Source organism: Miscanthus floridulus, chromosome 13, assembly GCF_019320115.1.
Source record: "Miscanthus floridulus cultivar M001 chromosome 13, ASM1932011v1, whole genome shotgun sequence".
Lineage (NCBI taxonomy): Eukaryota > Viridiplantae > Streptophyta > Magnoliopsida > Poales > Poaceae > Miscanthus > Miscanthus floridulus.
In genome coordinates this window covers 87134551-87155349 of record NC_089592.1, presented here as the reverse complement: position 1 = coordinate 87155349, position 20799 = coordinate 87134551, and the positions used below count along the sequence as shown (strand labels likewise).

Genomic DNA, 20799 nt, shown 5'->3' with positions numbered 1-20799 from the left:
TAGACGGTAGTGCCATACAAGAAAGGAAATTTTAACTTGGTGCCAGATAAGAAACTTTGAATTTTTAAGTGCCAAATAAGAGACTGATTTGTTTGAATGCCAAATATATAATTCTCTCTAAATATATTGACATTCCTATGTGTTCTAGTGTCTATTTGCGAGTCTCTGAAACATATCGTAGCATATTCTTCTTATTTGGACGGGCAAGCGCGTGGACGTTCGGCCCTAGGTCCGCGTCCGGACGCTGCTTCCCGCACTTGCTCCGTGCCGCACGCCCCGTTCACTTGGGTTCCGCACCACTCGAACGACTCATGCTGCACCCACGCTGCCCACCACCATGCGGGCCCATGCAGCACGCTGCTCCCCATGTCCCGTGCCTGCTTCGTGCCGCACGCCCCGCTCACTCAGGTTCCGCGCCACCTGAACGACTCACGCCCCATCCATGTTGCCCGCCCCCACGCGGACCCACGCCGCCTGAACATCACCAGTGTTGAGAAAGAGGAGACACCGAGGCAAGGCACCAGAAGGCGAGAAGAGAGATGCAACACCAGATCCACTTTTGAAAAACATCCAATTACAACACTTGCAACATGCATATGAAGACAGATGAAATGTTTGAAACATGCGTTTGAAACACTTGCAAAAAACACATGAAACACTTGAAACCATTGCAACACATACGCAACATCTAGATAAAACACTTGCAACATATGTGTAAAACATATGCAACATCTAGAAAAACACATTTACAGCATACGTCTGAAAAACAGATGAAACATTGGGAACGAATGATTGCAACATAAGTTACAACATTGCAACATCCCGATCTGCTTTTGCAACATCCATATGAAACCCATGCCCATACCTCTGAAACACTTAAAACATACGCTTGCAACATACGCTTTCAGCGCAATGTCACATTGCTGCTTAGACGAATGGAGCTCATCGTTGTGGAGCTCGACGCCGGCGCGGAGTTCGATGCCACAGAGTGAAAGGAGGTCACCGGTGCTCGTGATGGACCACCAACGGAAGAAGGCCCTGACACGGATGTCGTTGAGGCCTGAGATGCAGCGGTCGTCGAGGTAGCCCGTGAGGCGGTCGCTAAAGGCGGTGAGGTAGCTCCCCGCGGGTAGCAGGATGTGACAGCTGGAGCGGAGGTCGACGACGAAAGTCCCTAGAGCCGGTGTCGAGCGTGTAGGCCCGCGCGTTGGCCGGGAGCAAGCCACGCGGGGAAGCCCCGGAGGCAGAGCTTGTCGTACGCGGTGGTGGCTGCGCGGTGACGAAGTGGTGTCCGGGTGGGCGAGCGGGAGCAGGAGCGACGCCGCGAGGAGGGCGGCGAGGAGGTGGTGCGCCATCGCGGGTTCGTCGCACGGGTCAGAGATCGAAGGGGGGGGGGGGGGAGCCGTGGAGGGCTGGAGAGCGGAGGGGAACCGGGAGACATGTGGACGCAGTGGAACAATTGGAGGAGTCGTGTTGAAATGTCCCGACGGAAGTCACATGATAGATAACTGCGGTTGCCTGGGCCACCCGTCTAAGGTGGCGTCTGGACGGACGGGACAAACGGATCTTATTTTCCTTCTTTTTTTTTTCTTCTCGCCCGTGGGACAGTTTCTTCTTTCTTGTTTTTTAGCTGAATGAAGGCACGGAAAGACAATAACCCTTCTTCTGTGACGACTCATCAAGACATACATACACCGCGAAAATATCTTGAGAAAAGTACACATTGCGTGCCTAATCAGTTATCACGTCCAACGCCGCACCGCCTACGAGTACGCCTGTCGTCTTGTCCCTTCTTGAGTGGATGAACACGGGGGCGCCACGGCAAACGCCCTGCACCAGCCTGCCTCGCCTTGCTTGCTCCAGAATCGTCTCCTAACTAATCGCTGCACTGCCCAGTACCGATGGCGGGAGCTTCGGCTTGCCACTCCCCGGATCCGTGCACAGACGACGGCGAGCATGCCGTTCCCGACGCTGGCACCACCGGCATCCCCGTCGTCGACTTCGATGCCCTTGTCAACGGCGCGGCCGAGCAACGGGCGCAGGCGGTCCGGGACGTCGCCCGGGCGTGCCAGGACTGGGGCTTCTTCATGGTATGCATGCCATGCTGTTCCTCTTGCTAGCTACACGTTCAAGATCCCCGATTCCCCGGCCGTCTCGATTCGCTAATATAATAACGGATTCTCCCAGTCTGACACGACATGGAAGGTGGTCAACCACGGGGTGCCGGAGGATCTCAAAGAAGCGTTCATGGAGGCGTGCGAGGGGCTGTTCAGCTCACCGGAGGAGGAGAAGGCGGAGTACCTGGAGGCCGGGCCGATGGCGCCCGTGCGCGTCGGCTCAGGCTTCTACGCGGCCGTCGACGGCGCCCGGTACTGGCGGGACTACTTCAAGATGTTCGCGCACCCGGAGCTCCACTGCCCCGCGACGCCAGCGAAGCTAAGGGAGGTCGCGACGGAGTACGCGGCGACGACGCGACGCCTGCTGCTGTCGCTGGCCACGGCCGTCTCCGAGGCCATGCGCCTCGAGTCCTGCTTCCAGATCCTCGTCGCCAACCGCTACCCGCCCTACACCGCCGGTCCGGGGCTGGGGCTGCCCGAGCACTCCGACCACGGCTTCCCCACCCTGCTCTTCCAGAACGGCGTCGACGGGCTCCAGGTCCACCACGGTGGGCGGTGGCTCCTCGCCACGCCCCTCCCCGGCGCGTTCTTCGTCATCGCCGGCGACCAGCTGGAGGTGGTAGCAACGCAACGAACCAGACGCCGCTGCCGCCGGCCGGGCGCGGCGCATCTTTACTCACTTCGGTTAGTTCCACGGGTTCTTAATTGTCACCGACTGTAGGCCTGTTCGCTTGTTCGTAAACGGTCGTAAATTTCCAGCCAGAAACAGTGTTTTTCTCTCACATTAAACCAGTCAGCAGTAAATAATCCACGATCGTTTACTGACCGTGTGCGTGACCAGATCGTGAGCAACGGGAGGTACAAGGGCGTTCTCCACCGCGCGGTGGTCGGCGGCGAGCGCGCGAGGATGTCGATGGTGAGCATGATCTCGCCGTGCCTGGACACCGTCGTCATGCCGGTCCCGGAGCTGGCGGCGGACGGGGAGGGATTGGAGTTCCGGGGCGTCAGGTACAGAGATCACATGGAGCATCAGCAGCGCAACAAGCTCGACGGGAAAGCAGCGCTGGACATCGCTCGGGTGCAGCGTGTCGTTACGGTTACGGGGCCAGAGAACTGGCGCTAATGAATAAATCGTTTTAATAAGAGATTATATAGCTGTTAGGTACTGTGCGAATTGGTTTTGTGCAAAACTCTTGCAGAGATCAAAATAAAAATTTCTTTTTCTAAAAAAAAAAACTATGCGTTTATCCATAAGTATGTAGCAGCTTGAGGAGCGATGGCCACTTGTCACCACGGAAATAAGTGCATCTCCATGAAGCTCTTTATGCAACCATGACGTATCAAAATGTATCACGAGATTTAAAAGAACAACTAAAAAAAGTTTCAATAGGCTATCGAAACCATCCTTTATCTTTTCCACTCTCCAAAACAATCCTTACAACTATATTGCTCTCTAAATTCAATATACGATAGTTCTTGCATGAGTTTTTTTTTGCATAAGGAATTTTATAAGGGGAAATTCTTTGTGAGCCATTAAAAAAGATCGTAATCCCCTGTGAGCTACTGGAAAAGTTCAGCGGTCTTCAGCGCCACTGCTCCAACTTTTTATCGCCCTCCATGCCACTGCCGTCAGATTGGGTCATAACGGTGTCAACTGTGAAAAGTCAAAAATACCCTTAAGTCTAAATATGTCATTAATTTTTTGAGCATCTTAACGACTTCAAATGGAAAAACTCAATACTAGAAAATTATAGATCTCGTCGAGATCTATAATTTTCATATAAAAATTATCGTCTTTTAATACCGCAAAAAATATATGATTTTTCTAAGATATATTAATCATATCAAATCATATCTTCATTTAATCATATCTTTTTTGCGGTATTAAAAGAAGATAAATTTTATATGAAAATTATAGATCTCGACGAGATCTACAACTTTCTAGTTTTGAGTTTTTTCATTTGAAGTCATTAAGATGCTAAAAATTAATCACATATTTAGACTTAAGGGTATTTTCGACTTTTTCATACATGCAGTTGACACCGTTAGGGCCCAATCTGACGGCAGTTGCATGGAGGGGCAAAAAAAAAAGTTGGAGCAGTGGCACTGAAGACCATTAAACTTTTTTCAGTGGCTCATAGAGAATTACGATCTTTTTTTAATGGCTCACAAGGAATTCTCTCATTTTATAATAAGGCAAGAAAGTATGAAAATAAAACTTAGAGAGTCCACCTGAGACACAAGGGATATATTAAGATAATCAGCCTATTCGCTTATTGGTTTCAGCCAGGGCTTATTTACCAGCCAACAGTGTTTTTCTTTCACAACAAACCAGCACCAGCCGGGCTTATCAGCCCAGAAACAAACCAGCGAACAGGCTCAATATTCACATGTCTCTCTAAATAAAGATATGAATATTGAAGTCCTCAGAGACTCTTCGAGTTGCTCTAAAGTAATGGCCAAGCTCACTCTCGAGTCTAGACTATGGCCCCGTTCGCTTGTTTGGAAAAAAGAAGCCAAAACACTGTAGTGGCTGATTATGTGAGAGAGAAATACTGTAGCGACTGGTTGATGAATAGTATACCTGTGAGGAGAAACCAGCCGGCTGGTCTGAAAACCAGACCAGCGAACTGGCCCTATATTATTCCCTCCATTATAAATTATAAGACGATTTGACTCTTCTAGTTACATTGCTTTTAGTCTTTTACTACATATCTAGACATAGTGTATCTCTATGTGCATAGCAAAAGCTATGTATCTAGAAAAAACTAAAACGTCTTATAATTTGGAACAGAGGAATCGAAATTTTAGCCTCCTCTCCCATCTTCTATACGCCCCAACCATTTCCTCCATCCCTCAACCCACACTACAACAGTGTCACCAACGATCCAATAAACTACTAGAGTGGAGTTCACACGGCACCCGTTTGAATTATCGAAAACGCTCTAACCCGAGCGTCCGACGTCCGGACGCTACACCTACGCATGGCGCTAGTGATGAACATGACCGCGACATGGAGCCGTCCCTGTTGACATCTACAGGATCGGCAGGACCCGCATGAAGGAGAAGAAGGACCCAGTAACCCTGAAAGCCTTCTTATCTCTATCTCGTTCTTCTCATTTTTCTCCTCTGTAACCTGCGCTTTCCCTTCGTCTATAAAAGGAGAAGCAGGGCATCCCTCGCTAGGAGAAAAAAGACAAGAGATCGAAACACAAGAGCACGACACGAGCACATGGCTGAGCAGCAATCGAGCTCTTAGCACCCGCTCACCCCTTCTACCAGAGACTTAGGATCTTTTCCCTCTCTCGCCTGTTTATAACCCCTACTACAAACCAAGTGCCGGCAACACGAGCAGCGACGAACTGAACATAGGGACGTTCCGCCCGAACCAGTATAAACCCTTGTATCCTCCGAGCACACCATCCGAGCTAGACGCGTAAATACAAATTTACTCGTCCGTAGTATAAAAACACCGACAGTTGGCGCGCCAGGTAGGAGATTTTTGCGCGTCTGGACGTCCACATCAGGCCTCAGATGGCTAAGCTAGATCCTGGGCGTGCACGTGCGCTTCAGGAACCTGGACTTTATCATTACGAGAGAGAGAGAGAGAGAGAGAGTTGGCGCAGGTTCCCACCGCCGTCCAGCCTCTCCACTCCGCTGGCCTCGACGCGATCGGTGAGGCGCTTGAGGAGCTGCAGCTGCACGCACCAGAGGCCCGCGCCCCCGTCAGCGACCAGCTCCTCGGCTTCGATTACCGGAGGCTAGAGCGCCAGCTCGACGCCTTCCTGGGACCCCGACCGTCTCGGGAGGACCTGCGCCACCTCACCTTCTCGTTCGCCAACGTCATGACGCAGCTTGCCGGAGGAGAGCCGCTCTCACCAAAATACCTCATCCGGAGCGTCCCGACAGCACTCCCGTTCGGTCTGTGCTATGCCACAAAGACCGTTGGCCACCTTGTGGCACAGCGCACGTCCCCATCTCCTACGACTCATCAAGACATACATACACCACGAAAATATCTTGAGAAAAGTACACATTGCGTGCCTAATCAGTTATCACGTCCAACGCTGCACCGCCTATGAGTACGCCTGTCGTCTTGTCCCTTCTTGAGTGGATGAACACTGGGGCGCCATGGTAAACGCCCTACACCAGCCTGCCTCGCCTTGCTTGCTCCAGAATCGTCTCCTAACTAATCGCTGCACTGCCAGTACCGATGGCGGGAGCTTCGGCTTGCCACTCCCTGGATCCATGCACAGACAACGGCGAGCATGCCGTTCCCGACGCTGGCACCACCGGCATCCCCGCCGTCGACTTCGATGCCCTTGTCAACGGCGCGGCCAAGCAACGGGCGCAGGCGATCCAGGACGTCGCCCGGGCGTGCCAGGACCAGGGCTTCTTGATGGTATGCATGCCATGCACTTCCTCTTGCTAGCTGCACGTACAAGATCCCTGATTCCACGGCCGTATCGATTCGCTAATATAATAATAGATTCTCCTCGATCTGGCACGACATGGAAGGTGGTCATCCATGGGGTTCTGGAGGATCTCGTCCGCTTATTGCAAATACGTCGTCTGACCTATCTGACTAAACTAACCCCTTAGGGGATGATTTCGTCCTCTATCTTGGCAGAAAGGTCACGCGCTAGGGGGCCACCTCCTTCTCGATGTCGTCTAGCTCGGCATCGATATAGACGGGCACGAAGCCTTGGCTCATTGTTGTCAGATTGATGTTCTCATAATGAGAACGGGCGGTCACGAACGATCGGTGAACGCCAAAGCGAAGCGCGTCCCTTGCCATATCACGTGCCTGGTCCATGATCCGGGTGGCGTGAACCGCGGGCGAGCTTGTCTCCTGCTCCGGGGCCAGCTCGAGCTCATCGCATACCAGCTGGATGGCGACACGCATGGTATTGTGTTCATCGCTCTCCTTCTGGAGGGTGTCCTTCACCTTGTTGAGCTCCTTCTCTAGGCCACGGCTCTTCACCACCTCTGCCTCAAGCTTGTCGTCGAGACCTGCCCAAGTCACGTACCGACTGTATCAAAAGGCTCACCATGGATTAAAGGGAGAAAGACAATAAGGGAAACCAAAGACTTACCATTCACGTCTGCCCAAAACCTGCACACCTCATCGCGCTATCGGGTCACCTCGGCCTCCAGGTGTCGGACCTCTTCTTGGCACTGACCGACCTCCGTAGTGAGCCCAGCGGACACGTACTTGGCTACAACCTTTAGGTACCTCTCCCTCTGAAGCACATCCTCGAGGTGGTCGATCCGTTGCTGAGCATCGGCTTGCTCCTAGCGAGCCAGGTCAAACCCTGTGCGGAGCTCCTCTATGGCCTGGAGCAAATTGTCCCGCTCCTTTCATAGCCGCTCGGCCTCCACAGCGTCCGTGCGCGCCCTCTCGATTAGGGCCACGAGCTTCTCCTCAGCCTCGGGGGCGTCATCACGAGCATCCTTCTCCCTAACTCGGAGGTCGGCCACCTCCCGGGCGGCACGGGCAAGCTCAGCCACCTCTTGATGAGCAGCAGCGAGCTGTGCGGCCAGCCCCTCACTCCGCTGCATCTCCTCAACAAGGAACTGGGACTTCTTCGGGCTGCGGGCTATAAGGATTTGCGAAGAAGACAAGACTTAGAGGCACAGAAAGAGAACATGAGGGTCGGAAGCACGGGTCATATCATACCTGGCCAACCGGGGTGACAATGTCGTGTATTAAGCTCAGCATGGTGGCCAGGGCGTGAACTGTGTCCCCAACCTCTGTATGGATGCTCCCCATTTCCTCTCCTCTGCTGCTTCATCGAGGGCAGCCGCCTGGACCAGAGACCGGGACGCCCCCGCGTCGACCTCTCTTGCAGCGACAGCTCCTCTAGAGCGTCTCTTCTAGCGATAGAGGGGGCGGGTGACACGGACATGGAGGCCTGCCCTATTGCCACATTCACGAAGGATGCCTTGGGTGCGCCCCCTTCCATCCATCCCGCCACGGACATAGCCACCTGCATAGATGACAGCTCCGGCCATGCCACCTTCGCTTGCGACGTCGAGGACACGACCGACCGCACCGCGCCCACCGCGGGCGCCCCGGACATGCCCTCCTCCACCTGCTCTCCCATGGACGCAACCACCGGCTGCATCTCCCGGTCGACGCCGTGGTAGCCCCAACGCCACTCACGCTCACCACCAACACGACGCCAGCCAGCTCCTAGCACGTTTGTCGGAGGAGGATCTTCTTCAGAGCGAGCCTCAAGAGAGTCCCATGTCCTCCGACGCTGCAAGGGACATGGCGGTCAGTTCACGGCAAAAATTCTTTAAGACAAAAGGACGAAAAAACTCTATACTCACCCTGACGTCATCATGCGAGGACATTTTGGGGTCGGCTTGCCCGACCTCGGCTGCTCCTCGTCCGCACATTGCCGCTTCGATCCCTTCCTCAGCTCGAAGGGCTCGGACGAATCAGAATGACCGCCTCTCGTCGACTCCGGAGGCGTCGCCGAGGGCATGGATGGAGTGGGATGACCTGTGTCTGTCGGCTCCGAGGCCGCCGTTCAAGGCCCAGATGAGGCAAGGCGGCCTGATTCCGTCGGTTCCGAGGCCGCCATCAAAGGTCCAGATGGGGCAGGGTGTTTTGATTCTGCCGGCTCTAGGGGCGCGTCCTCCCCCTCCTGCCCCGTGGCATGCCGCAGGAAAGGCCCCACCTATGGTGAAGACGGGTCCTCATCCCCGGTGGCCAGATCATCCCACGGGATGGGCGACATGGAGCCGTCATCCTCCTTCTCTTCTTCCGACAAACATTGACGCTGCTTCCCTCGCTGTAGCTTCGCTCGCTACTTCGATCGTCGTTTCTTCTCCTCTTCGTCCTTCTTCTTCTTCCTTTGTTCATCTGTGGCATGGTTCACTGCCCTCATGGCCGCGTGCTCTAGCAGCGGGTAGCTTGATGAAGCCTGCATCTGGCCGCATCACGGGATGCCCTAGGATCGAGAACACGACGTCGGCCTCCCAAGTGGCCTCCTTGATGTGCTATGCGACCTCACTATCGTGGAGCAGCCCCTAGGCGAGGGTCGTCCCGACGAGCTACGCGTCCCCATATAGCGGGAGAACGCGCGCCATCAGGGGAGCCACCCTCCTCGCGTGATACCCCCTGATGACGCCGGCCCCACTGTAACACCCCGGTGTTATGATCCTATTTAGCACCGCGATTTAGGCCTAAGTCAAATTTTTGAAACGAGTTTCTCGGATTTTTTTATTTAAAATGTATTCAACGCGATACGCGAATCCTGTGTGACTTAGTTTCGTGGACTCAAGTAAACGCTCAAGTTAAATCACGCCGGGCGTAGAAATGTTTAAGAATGTGGAACGATAATCCTGGCAAATAAATAGCGAACGGTTTGTTCTGTTAGATTGAGCAGGAAAAACAACTTTTATAAATAAAATAAAATCCATTAATAAATAGAACGATATATATATATAACGTTTGAATCAAATTTAAATTCGAGCTTTGCTGAAGTTTTTCTGTGCCTAGACGTTGCAAATTGTGAAAATTAGTAAACCGTTATATATATATATATATATATATATATATATATATATATATATATATATATATATATATATATATATATATATATATATATATATGCACGACGACAACTCTACGCAAAGTGTCGGTAACGAGCTGTTGCCTGCTCTGCTCGACGCTGTTCGCGGCCACCATGTCTGCACCGCCCATGTGCCTCTGTCTGCCTATTCTACCATGCATGCAGCTGAGGATTGAGACGTAATAAAGGATACGAGAATTAATGGTGCTTGCAGGTCAGCTGTTGGATGCACGTGCTCAGAGATAGGCCAGGAAGCTAGCGTCTCATCCTTGCATGCCAATTTTCCTGTCCACAGCCCCGCCGTGTCCTTTCAATTTCCTGTGCGTGCGCTCTGCTCTGCTGTCTGCTGTCTACCGTGGCTGGCAAGCCAAAATTTCAAGTCCCAAGCGCTCAGAGCAAGTGAGGCCGGGTCACCGTCCTTGTCGGCAGCATGCTTCTCTCTCTCCTCCTTTCCTTTTTTCTACAGCCGTGAGGAGGCATCTCTGCTCCAGTCCGCCACAGCGACTCCACCTCGCTCCCACAGCTGCTCGCTCCGTCGTTTTCTTTTCCGCGCCGTAGCAGCCAGCAGCGGTTCAGTTCACCTTTTCAGCGCCACCGAGTTTTCCGTGCTGCAGCTGCCTCTTTCTTCTTCGCTATGCCGCGGCCACGTGTGACCGCCGTCCCTCGGGGCTGCCTTTCCAGCACCCTGGTGCTCCGTCGCCGGTTTCCCCTCACGTGCGCGTGCGCACTCCGCGGCTCCGAGCTGGAGCTGCACCCGCACCGCATCCCCGCGCCTCCCGTTCGCCAGTTCGTCCGTGCCGCGCCGTGGCCGGCCAGCTCCCTCAGCCGAGTCCGACACGCCACTTCCCCGGTCCGCACGTCATGCTCGTGCTGCAGCGCTGCTCCACCTCGCGCTGCTCTTTCTCTCCCTCTCCCTCTGCTGGGCATGCGCCACGCCTCCCTCCAGCCGGTACCAGCCCTCCCCGCGCGCAGCTTTGCCCGCTGCTCCGCGGCTCTTCCCCTCCAGTCGCGCCATGGCTATGCGCCGAGCCGCCGCGGCATCTGCTGCCCCACTGCGACCCGCGCCGTCCTGGAGTCGTCCGTGTCGCCCCCACCTCCGCGCGAGCCCACACGCCGCTCCATTCCCGTGCCCCGCGCGCCGTGTCCGCCGGTGCCAGGGAGTCCGGCCTCGCCAGCACCGCGCCCCGCAGCGTCTTCACCGGCGGGTTCCGCCGCCGCCGTGCCGCGCCTCCTCTGCTTCGCTAGGTACAGCACCGCCGCCGGACAATCTTCTTTCCCTGCGCTGCTCGGTTTCTAGGCAGAGGAGGGACCCGAATCGCTTTAACATCGCCGCCGTCTGGCCCTGGTCGTGTGGACCGCACTAGTCCGCGTGGGCCGGCCTGCTTGCCGCCCGCGTATGGGCCGTCCGCGTGCTGGGCCAGCCTACCTATCGCCTAGGCTGCTTTGGCGGCATCTGCTGGCTACTGGGCCGCCCGCGCTGTGACCTGCGCCTGGGCCGCTGCCTGTGTTGTGCCGCTGCCCCGCTCCCGGCCGCTGGGCCGCTGGCCGCGCGCCCCACCTGGGCCGTCCGCTTCGGTGGCTGGGCTGCCGGTCACGCGCCCTGCCTACGGGCCGTGTTGGCCGCCTAGGTCTTGTCTTGAATGTTGTTTTGGTTTTATTAATTTAGTGCCTTTTAGAAATTGAAAATAAAGTGTAGAAAAATCGTAAAAATACCAAATCAGTTTTGTTAGGCTCCTAAAATCATGACCTACCTGCTAGTGTAATTTGTTCATATAGTGGGATAATAATCTTCGGAGCTATATAATTAATTGGGATATTTAAAAATTGTAAAAGGATAACTTGTAGGAATTGTTCTGATAAATCGGTAATAGTATTAAATCTAAAATGTTTATAGTAGGTTCCTAGCAATATTAACTGCTCACTGTAATTTTTGTAGCTCCATAATAATTAGTTGCTAAATAGATAATGATGTCCTATTACGAATAAAGATTAAATTGATAGAATAGGATAAAGAAACAACTTGAGTTTGTATAACTAAAATAATTGTTGGGAATTAACGCCTTATTAGACAACCTGGATATGTAACCTTAGTACGGTCATTGTTAGAACTAGCCGTTAACTTGAGAGGCGTAGATCGTATTTTACAAGTCACGGTTGCAATCGATTAATTATGTCTTTGCATTGCATCGCATTGCATATCGTATAGGTACGATGATGGATCAACGGACCGATCGAAGGATGATTGGGAATCCAAAGATGGTGTAATGGTATTTCTCTCCAGGAGATGATGCAATGGGCTTTCTATCCCGTTGATGGTGGATGATCTGGAGATGCAGATACTAACTTTTAATATATCTTACCCAGGCAAGCCCTGGTGCATAATCCATACTTTTCTGCAGTTTAAATTATATTTGTGCATTAAGTTTTAAGGAGTTGAATAAAACCCACTTGCATATATATCTTTATCCTATGAGTCTTACTAGTATGACAAGATCGTATAGAATGCTATGCTACAGGACTCCGGTAGAAGTCGAGTGATTGCCTGTCACTCGCGAGATATAGGAAGTATGTTACTATATGGTTATCACTTGGAATATATAAAAAAATGGTAGAAAGAAAAATGGTGATCGCGCAGGGATATGGTTTGGGTATTGGTGGGTGTAAGAAGTTGTGTTACCGTGGACACGGGGCATAGCTTGGTTACACTACTTTCCCTGTCTGGTCGGTTAAGGACCGATCATTACATAAGATTCTAGGTAAGTCACAGACTTATTATCCTGAGCACATACTTGTGTATGGGCGCTTGGAAGACTTGTTGCTCTCTTGTCGCGGATCTGGCTCTTTTTCGGATCGACTGTCGGAGTTTTATTTTGGTAGAGGAGGTCCTTGCACCACACTGAGTCTGGGACTCAGGGGCAGGGGCTTAGAGTCCTAGTTTGGACAGGGACCTAGACACCCAGGACAGGAGAGTGATGGGTTGGTCCTGCTTGTGTCTGGGGTATAAGCGGGGCGTGTGTTTTCGGGGTACCCAGCTGGGGGCATTGATTCACGAATCACTGGGCAATCCGGTACGGCTTGTCTCATGTTTAGCATCGTAGTAAGAACTGAAGAATGAAATATAGAAAAAGAAAATCTGATTGCTTACCACCTGCTTGAAAGTAGCACAGGTGCTTACATAGAATGGTTAGTTAATGAACCAATGCGGCTATTAATAAAAATCGAATATAAGGACGCACGCTTAGTAATGCTTCCTACAAATGCAATAAACCCACAAGCTAGATAGCCTTGCATATCCTTGGAGTCTTTTCTTTTCTCCTGTCGGGTAAGTCTTGCTGAGTACAATTAAGTACTCAGGGTTTTATTCCCCCTATTGCAGGTGACAGGTGGATGCTAAAGCTGACTCTTGTGTGTGGATTTCTCCTGGTGGGCTCAACGAGGATTCCTTTACGCTGCGATCGTAGTTGTTATTTATAACTCTCACCAAATACTTTTATAAATGAAAGTTTCATAATCTGTTGCCGTAGTCTATATATCAATACTTCATCATGTCATTAATAGATGTTTATTTCCGCTGTAACTCTGTTCACATGTTTAAATTCCGTTGCTTAATTAAATTATTCATAACTCTGATAATATGATTTCATTCCGCTGCTATATTAATAAATACTATACTCTGATGTTGTATTAAAAGTGATGTAAGAAATGGTTCAGAATGATGTAAGCTTTATTCTCTCGTTTGTGATCCTGATGGCAAAAATGTGAATTTTCGGGTTCTCCCCTGGGGTGTGTCCGACGGAACCGAGTAATTTAGTGTTCTCCCTCGAGTGCTTAGTGTCTAATGGAAGATAAGCACTCCTGTGAGGCATTAGATTAGGTGGTTCTGTCACAGGTGGCATCAGAGCGTAAATGAGGAAATAAGGCTTCAAAAACATTTTCTAAACTAAAATTTGACAACCCATTTTTGCAAAAAGTTAGAACGTTTGTATGCGAAGTTATATAAGGAGTCCTATTACTATGGTTATGTATCCAGGATAGATGGCACTCTGCTGACTTAGGTAGACTTAATCAAGTTTTTCTACAGGTACACTGACTCGAGCATAGTCCGATAGTATCGCCTAGTTACAGGGAGAGAATGATGTGCCAAAAATCTGAGAATGGTTGCCCTATATGTTGGCAATAGTGAAAGGATGTATAGGACGTGCATTCATGCATATCCTGTTTGTGCATTGTAGCGCTCGTATTGCTGGTAGATACGCCATCCATAGGTGTCACGCACATCGTATTGTGCACGACTAACCCGTTCCTATTCTAGAGTTAGGTCGGCACTATGGCTTCGTGCTCCGTGTTCGCCCGTGGTTCGCGCCTATCGTGACCCACGTCTCCCCATACCTCTTTTCTGCGCTCTTGTTGGACCCTTACCCTGCAGTCGTACTAGTCAGTAATGGCATCGCACGTTGCTCGCCTCGAACGCGTAGAAGTTGGTCGATTCATCGTAGTGATATCGCGCGGGAACCCTGGTGAACCGCGCCAGGACCACTGAATGCTTTGCCTTTATAAGCAGAGCCTGACTTAGCCATTGGTATCACCACTCGGTGCATTTTAGCTCGCTTAGCTTTTCCTTTGAGCCAGCTTTTCGCTCAGCCTTCCTTGCAACCACCGCCAGAGATCTGGATCTATCATACTTGGACTGTTGACAGATGGCACAGGACTGCACAAAATGCTTGACTGCAGTTTTCATACCTCTCCATGCAAAACATTGCTTGATCCTCATATATGTGACTGGTATGCCAGAATGGCCGCCCCATGAACTAGAGTGAAATTGGGAGATAAGCTGCCGTTGGAATGCTGGGTCATCGCCAATCCAGACGCGGCCCTTGTAACGGAGTAAGCTAGACTGAAGGGAATAATGAGGTATAGCCGCTGAGTCCACCGACAACTTGGTCAGCAAGGAAGTAGCAAAAGAGTCCTATCGATAACTGGCAAGCACTGCAGAGATCCAGGAGGGTACCAAAGAGGTGACGACCGCACACACAGCTGGAGGGGAGGGGTGACGAGACAATGCATCCGCTGCCCTATTATCTGAACCTGAGCGGTATACAATGCGGTATTGGAGGCCCAACAGTTTGGAGAAAACCCTTTGTTGCCAGTGAGTATGCAGCCGCTGATCAGTGAGCTGGGTCAGGCTTTTCTGATCGGTAAGAATCACAAACTCCTAAAACTGCAAGTAAGGACGCCACAGTTGTACAGCAAGCAAGATGGCCATGAATTCTTTTTCATATGTTGATAAGCCACGTGACTTGGAGCCCAATGCTTTACTGAGGAATGCCAGGGGGTGACCGTCCTGCATGAGAACCGCACCGACACCCGACTCTGATGCATCAGTTTCAATGGAGAAAGGCTTGGCAAAATTGGGAAGAGCCAGCACTGGAGCTTGACAGAGGGCAGTTTTCAATGTCTGAAAGGCATAGTCATGATCAGGAGTCCAAATGAACAAGGCATGCTTCTTCAGGAGATTGGTCAGAGGTTTTGAAATGATGCCAAAGTGGCGAACAAAGCGCCGGTAATAGCCGGCAAGCCCCAGGAAGGAACAGAGTTCTTTGACTGAACTGGGAGTTGGCCAAGAGGCAATAGACTCCAGCTTGGATGGATCAGTACCCACACTGGCCTGACTGATGACATGGCTGAGATAAGAGAGCTTGGTCTGAGCGAAGGAGCATTTGGGCATTTTCAGCTTCCATTGATCCTTAGACAACAACTCAAACATAGTGCGTACATGCACGAGGTGCTCCTCCCATGTTCTACTATAGACCAGGATATCGTCAAAGAAGACCAAGACAAACTTCCAGAGACAAGGAGCAAGTGTTGTATTCATGGCATCTTGGAAGGTACTAGGGGCTCCTGTGAGGCCGAAGGACATAACCCAAAATTCAAATTGACCAAAGTGTGTTTGGAAGGCTGTTTTGAATTCATCACCCAATTTCATGCAGATTTGGTGAAAGCCAAACTGTAAATCCAATGTTGTGAAATAGGCTGCCCCGGACAACTCATCTAGCAATTCTTCGATGATAGGAACATGATATTTGCCTTTGACTGTAATTGCATTCAGTTGACGGTAATCGACGCAAAACCTCCAGGACTGATCCTTTTTCTTTACTAAGATAACCGGAGAGGCAAAAGAAGTTGTGCTCTTCTGAATGATTCCCTACTGAAGCATGTCATTTACTTGCCGCTCAATTTCTGTTTTCAGAATAGGAGCATACCGGTAAGGCCGCACAAAGACTAGTTGAGCCCCGGAGATCAAAGGAATGGAGTGGTCACAGTGCCGGCTGGGAGGCAATCCTGAAACTAGCTCAAAGAGATGAGCATATTCATCCAGCAGTGCTGACACATCCGGATGCAACGATGAAACTGACTGGGGAGACTCAGGAGGCTATACCAAACAGAGTTGAATGATAGAGCCCACCGGAAGGTCTGCAGTATCCCCAATCAATATAGCTATAGCTCCCTTGTAAGGAATGGAGATCTATTTTTGAGCCCAGTGGACTTGCATCGGGCTAAAACTGGCCAGCCAATCAAGACCAAGGATCATATCATAAGATGAAAGAGGCAATAACTTAAGATCGGTGGAAAAGGAGCAGCCCTGCACTGACCATTGAGCACTGGGCAAGAAGGATGTGCATTGTAAAATGGCCCCATTAGCCACTTGCACCTAAACTGGGAATGAAAGGTCCTTGATGTCGGTGAGCGACTGAGCCAATGCAGAGTTCAAGAAGGTATGAGATGAACTAGAATCCACCAAAATAGATAGAGGGTGACCTTGGATGTGCCCAGACAAGCTAAATGTCTTAGGGGAAGCTGAGCCCACTGCCGCTGCCACCGAGAGGTGCATCATGATCTGATCGTCCGGTGATGAATCCTTAGAGCACTCGGCTGCATCAGACTCCGAGAATAAATCCATTAATTCTTGCACCAGATGCAACTGCACCATGTCTGAACACTTGTGTTCATGGCTCCATTTTGTGCCACACCGGATGCACAGACCCTGGGCACGATGAGAGGCTCGTAAGGCTTTGAACTTGTCTTCCGCTGAGGTTGGTAGAGCTTGGGGCAGCCGCTTACTCTCGCCATCAACAAGCTTCGGTGGTGGTGGAGGCAGCACTAGGGCACTAGGCCACGCCGACTTATTTGCAGGGGATATATCCAAACGCCGAATAGGCCTCTTGTTGAGTCCCAGCGCCTCTTCCTGTAATTGAGCAAGAACACAAGCAGTATCCAAAGTAGATGGACGTTGAACAAGAAGAACAACTTTGATTTCATCAAGCAAGCCATCTAGAAAACGTTGGGTATAGTAGAGTGGGCCTGGGTGTTTGGTATAGGCTTTCAGATTATCTACTAGAGCAACAAACTGATTGATGTAGTCATTGACAGGGCCGGTTTGCCAAATCTGAAACAAGCGACGTAGCAGGAGCTCGTGCTCATCCCTGGCAAAGCGCAAAAGCAATTGGGAACAGAATTCAGACCAAGGGATTGTCGCAAGCTGATCCTCAACAGAAGATAGCCAACGTTTGGCCGCACCATGAAAGTGCATAGTGGCCGCCTACACCCAAACCACTGATTCCACACGATAGAGTTCAAAATAGTGAATGGCTTGCTTGATCCACAGCTTAGGATGATCCCCCTCGAACCTGGGGAAATCAAACTTGGGAAGCTTGCCGGTATGGCCGCCCCTAGAACCCCCCTGATAGCTGGACTCGTAAGAACCCCCTGGGTGTGGCTGAGGTGGACGTGGTGGTGATGGGCGGGGAGGAGGGCTTGGTAACGGATGCGGTGACAAAGGAGGGCAAGGAAACATACCCTTGCCGGGAGGTGGAATCAGAGTGGTAATCACTCCGAATGCACCTTCCCGGTTCATGTTGTCGATGTGGTGCCCGCTGGGCCAAGGGGCTGCAGATCCCACAGATGGGCGTGGGGCAGCCAGAAGGTCACCGAAGCCGGCGGATCTGAAGTGCGGAGTGACGACGGGCTTGGCGTCGCGGAGCGAGGCGTAGGGCGACACAGGAGCCAAAGCAGACTTGGTGGCGGGCGCTACCGCGATCACTCCGGGAGTCGCTGATGGGCCGTCCACCATGGAGCGTTCCATGTACTTGGAGATCTTCCCCACTTCCAGCTTGAGAGTTGCGAGCTTGTTGACTTCGAGGCGAAGGTTGTCGATGACGCCGTCGACCCCCGGGCGCCATTCGTCGAACACCTTGGCTGCAGACTCCAAGGCATCCAGATGGGTGGAAGAAGACGCCGCAGTTGAATCGAGCTTCCGCTCCAGACCATCGAATCACTTGTCCTGGGCGGCGAAACGCTTGTCGAGCTCGGCCAGCAGGGCCTTCTGGTCGGGACCCATGGCACCACGGTGACGTTGAAGACGGGTGTAGTGATCGTGTGTGGGAAGAAGGGCAGGATCCAGATCGGCGGAACACACCACAAATTGCGACTCCGGGACTGGAATTACGGAATCCCCAAAGGGAACTGCAGCTTACAACTCCGATTCAGGGTTAGACCAACCAAATCCGGTGAAGTGCGAGCAATCGATGGAGAGAGTGCGCCGAATCCGACGGGTGCCGAGAATCGTTGTCTCTGATACCACTTGTGAGCGACAGGAGTTGGAGATGGGAAGAACTGGGAAGAAGAATCGGAGGAAGAAGAAGAAGGAACTAGAGGAAGCGTGGAAGAGTTCTTAGTTTAGGAAAACTGGTTCAGAGTTTACAAAATGTCAGATGATTCTCTCCCTTCCTCACACCGAATGATATATCTTTACAGAGGCTCTGCCTCAGTCACGCATGCAAGCGCCGAAGAGATCAAACCCATTGCTCGCCAACTACTCGCGGGTTGGGCTTCCTGGGCCTTCTTCCTCTGGGCCGGTTTCCGGGTGCTCTATCTTGGGCCGTGTTGTCATGGTGGCTGACACGGAAGCACTACTCATGTCGTCACTATAGATAGCCCACGATCCACTGTTTATTCAGTGAAAGTAGCACAAAGCCAAGGACAACTGCCCTATTCGCTTAGCTGATAAGCCATGACTGAAAGTATTGTTGGCTGATTTATTGTGAGTTGAAAATACTATTCGTTGGTTGAAAAAGTACGGTTTATAAGCCAAGCCAACAGGACGAACGATGTGATTGATTGTCTGTAAGAGGCCGGAGGTAAGGCTTGGGGAGAAAGAAGAGTAGGAAGGAAGAGCGAGATTCAGTTCCAGAGATGATGATTAGGAGTAATAATATCTCCATACATCCAAAGTTGTTTCCCCTCAGTGCGTGCAGGCAAGCAATTACAGCCACTCCGGCCCGGCGACTTTCGTATTGGGCTTCTTAGGCCTGCTGCTGGTGCGCGTTCCACTGCGTGGAGTGTCCGGACCTGAGGCAGGCTGCTAACACTGTCTAGTGGCTACCGATCTTTGCTATAGCTGTTCTTGGACCTGTTTGATACTACTCCCTACATCCTGAAAATCCTGAAATATAAAGAATCGAAACGATTTTCAGACAAAATAAAGAGCCTAGCACAATACCGTATTACTCCTTCATCCAATATGTAGGCCCCATCATCCATGCACACGCGGTGGTATTCTCTCACATGTATATTCTTGGTACCTCACATGTGAGTGACTCCCTCCGTTTTTAAATTATAAGATATTTTGACTTGTGTTGATATATTGTTTTTACTATGTCTATAAATATAATGTATATCTTCCTCGTAAAAAAAATATATATCTAAATGCGTAGAAAAACAATACGCACTAGAGTCTAAGACTCCCCCTGCTGAGTACATACCCAACGTCTACAGGTGCGATGAACTGGTAGCCACTAATGGGCCCGTCGTCAGATCATTTTCGTCCTGATTAGTCGCTAAGGCTGTCTCCAACAGAAGACCTATTGCGGAACTCAAACACAAAATGGAAGACGTATTTTGGGTGTCAAGAGAGGCATAACCTAAATCTGAGTATCATCTCTCCTGGAGACCCATTTGCAGAAATGGTTTTCTTTTGGATCTTGTTGTTGGAGAAGACCAAAAATAGGTATTGAGCCATTTGCCTATAGCGCTACCCAAAAGACAAATGAGTCTTGTATTTTGGGTCGCGGTTGTCGAAAACGGTTTAATAACGATGTTTTTAGCTACAGTAGGTCCGAAACGCACAAGTTATTACGGGATGGTGACTTGACTTGAACAACACTGCTATTATATATTGGCACACGGTAGGGCCCCTGACCCCGAAGGATCGGAGCAATGGAGAATGGAGCTCGTGCGCCATGCTGTGGCGCAGTGCTGTGCTCACTACCATCCAACGTTCCAACTCATCCTCATGGCCAACGCGGTTGCCTCCTACTACTCCTAGTGCTGGTCGCCGTCGTCCTAGCTTGGTGGAGAGACCAAGGATCACTGCCACCACCGACTAGAACATCTGAGGAGCCCGGCCGCGTCAATGCTGTAGCAAGATTTAGGGCGCGTTTAGATGCAATTTTTTTTTTTTGGGTTTTGGCAACTGTAGCACTTTCGTTTGTATTTAGCAATTAGCGTCTAATTATGGACTAATTAGGTTCAAAAGTTTCGTCTCGCGATTTCTCACCCAACTGTGCAATTAGTTTTTTTCGTCTACATTTAGTACTCCATGCATGTGCCGTAAGATTCGATGTGATAGGTACTGCGCAAAATTTTTTGGTAACTAAACAGGCCCTTAGTGGCATTGTTTGCAGGCAACAACAATTGGAGTACCCAGCAAACTGTGGATTACAAGCAAGGGTTGCAAGCTCTCTAGATTCAGTTAACATGCTGCATGAATAATACGCAAGGCCGGCTCTCTTTATCTTTTTATTTCTCACCATTGTACATATGAATTTGTATGGAACCAACTTGGCCAAACAAACGCTGCAATTCAAAGGTTGACAGAATCATTTATTAGGACACAACAAAAACTGCATTTTCCTAGCCTTCCGTCCCGTCACGAAAAAAAGGGAAGGATAAATATTTGTTCTTTGATAAGAAAAAGGTTGACATCACATAATCATTTAGAGCAGAACAAAAACAACATTCACCTCCCCCTCAACAAA

General features: G+C 50.8%; 2 protein-coding genes and 1 pseudogene across 4 annotated transcripts; 2 read left to right on the top strand and 1 right to left on the bottom strand.

Moving 5' to 3' along the window:
- Nucleotides 1-746: 746 nt before the first annotated feature.
- LOC136500248 (uncharacterized) lies at nt 747-1355 on the bottom strand (annotated as a pseudogene).
- Nucleotides 1356-1761: 406 nt separating this feature from the next.
- On the top strand, nt 1762-3323 carry LOC136502033 (2-oxoglutarate-dependent dioxygenase 19-like). 3 transcript variants are annotated; one of them, XM_066497515.1, is made up of 3 exons: nt 1762-2090; nt 2206-2733; nt 2959-3323. In XM_066497515.1, exons 1-3 carry the CDS (start codon nt 1902-1904, stop codon nt 3238-3240), a joined length of 999 nt encoding a protein of 332 aa, XP_066353612.1. In that variant the 5' UTR covers nt 1762-1901; the 3' UTR covers nt 3241-3323. The 3 variants fall into 3 exon arrangements, with proteins under 3 accessions (XP_066353612.1, XP_066353610.1, XP_066353613.1); XM_066497513.1 differs by having other exon boundaries at nt 2188-2733; XM_066497516.1 differs by having other exon boundaries at nt 2188-2801; nt 2959-3091.
- Nucleotides 3324-10340: 7017 nt separating this feature from the next.
- Nucleotides 10341-11003, top strand: LOC136500247 (predicted GPI-anchored protein 58). Its single transcript, XM_066495609.1, has one exon. It carries the CDS (start codon nt 10341-10343, stop codon nt 11001-11003), a length of 663 nt encoding a protein of 220 aa, XP_066351706.1.
- Nucleotides 11004-20799: the final 9796 nt, after the last annotated feature.

Excerpts from the sequence above, each read along its gene's own strand:
- LOC136502033 (XM_066497513.1), top strand. The coding sequence starts at position 1,902 with ATGGCGGGAGCTTCGGCTTGCCACTCCCCGGATCCGTGCACAGACGAC. Across the intron at positions 2,091-2,187 it reads AGGACTGGGGCTTCTTCATG|TCTGACACGACATGGAAGGT; the intron begins GTATGCATGCCA and ends GGATTCTCCCAG. Across the intron at positions 2,734-2,958 it reads TCGCCGGCGACCAGCTGGAG|ATCGTGAGCAACGGGAGGTA; the intron begins GTGGTAGCAACG and ends GTGCGTGACCAG.
- LOC136500247 (XM_066495609.1), top strand. The coding sequence starts at position 10,341 with ATGCCGCGGCCACGTGTGACCGCCGTCCCTCGGGGCTGCCTTTCCAGC.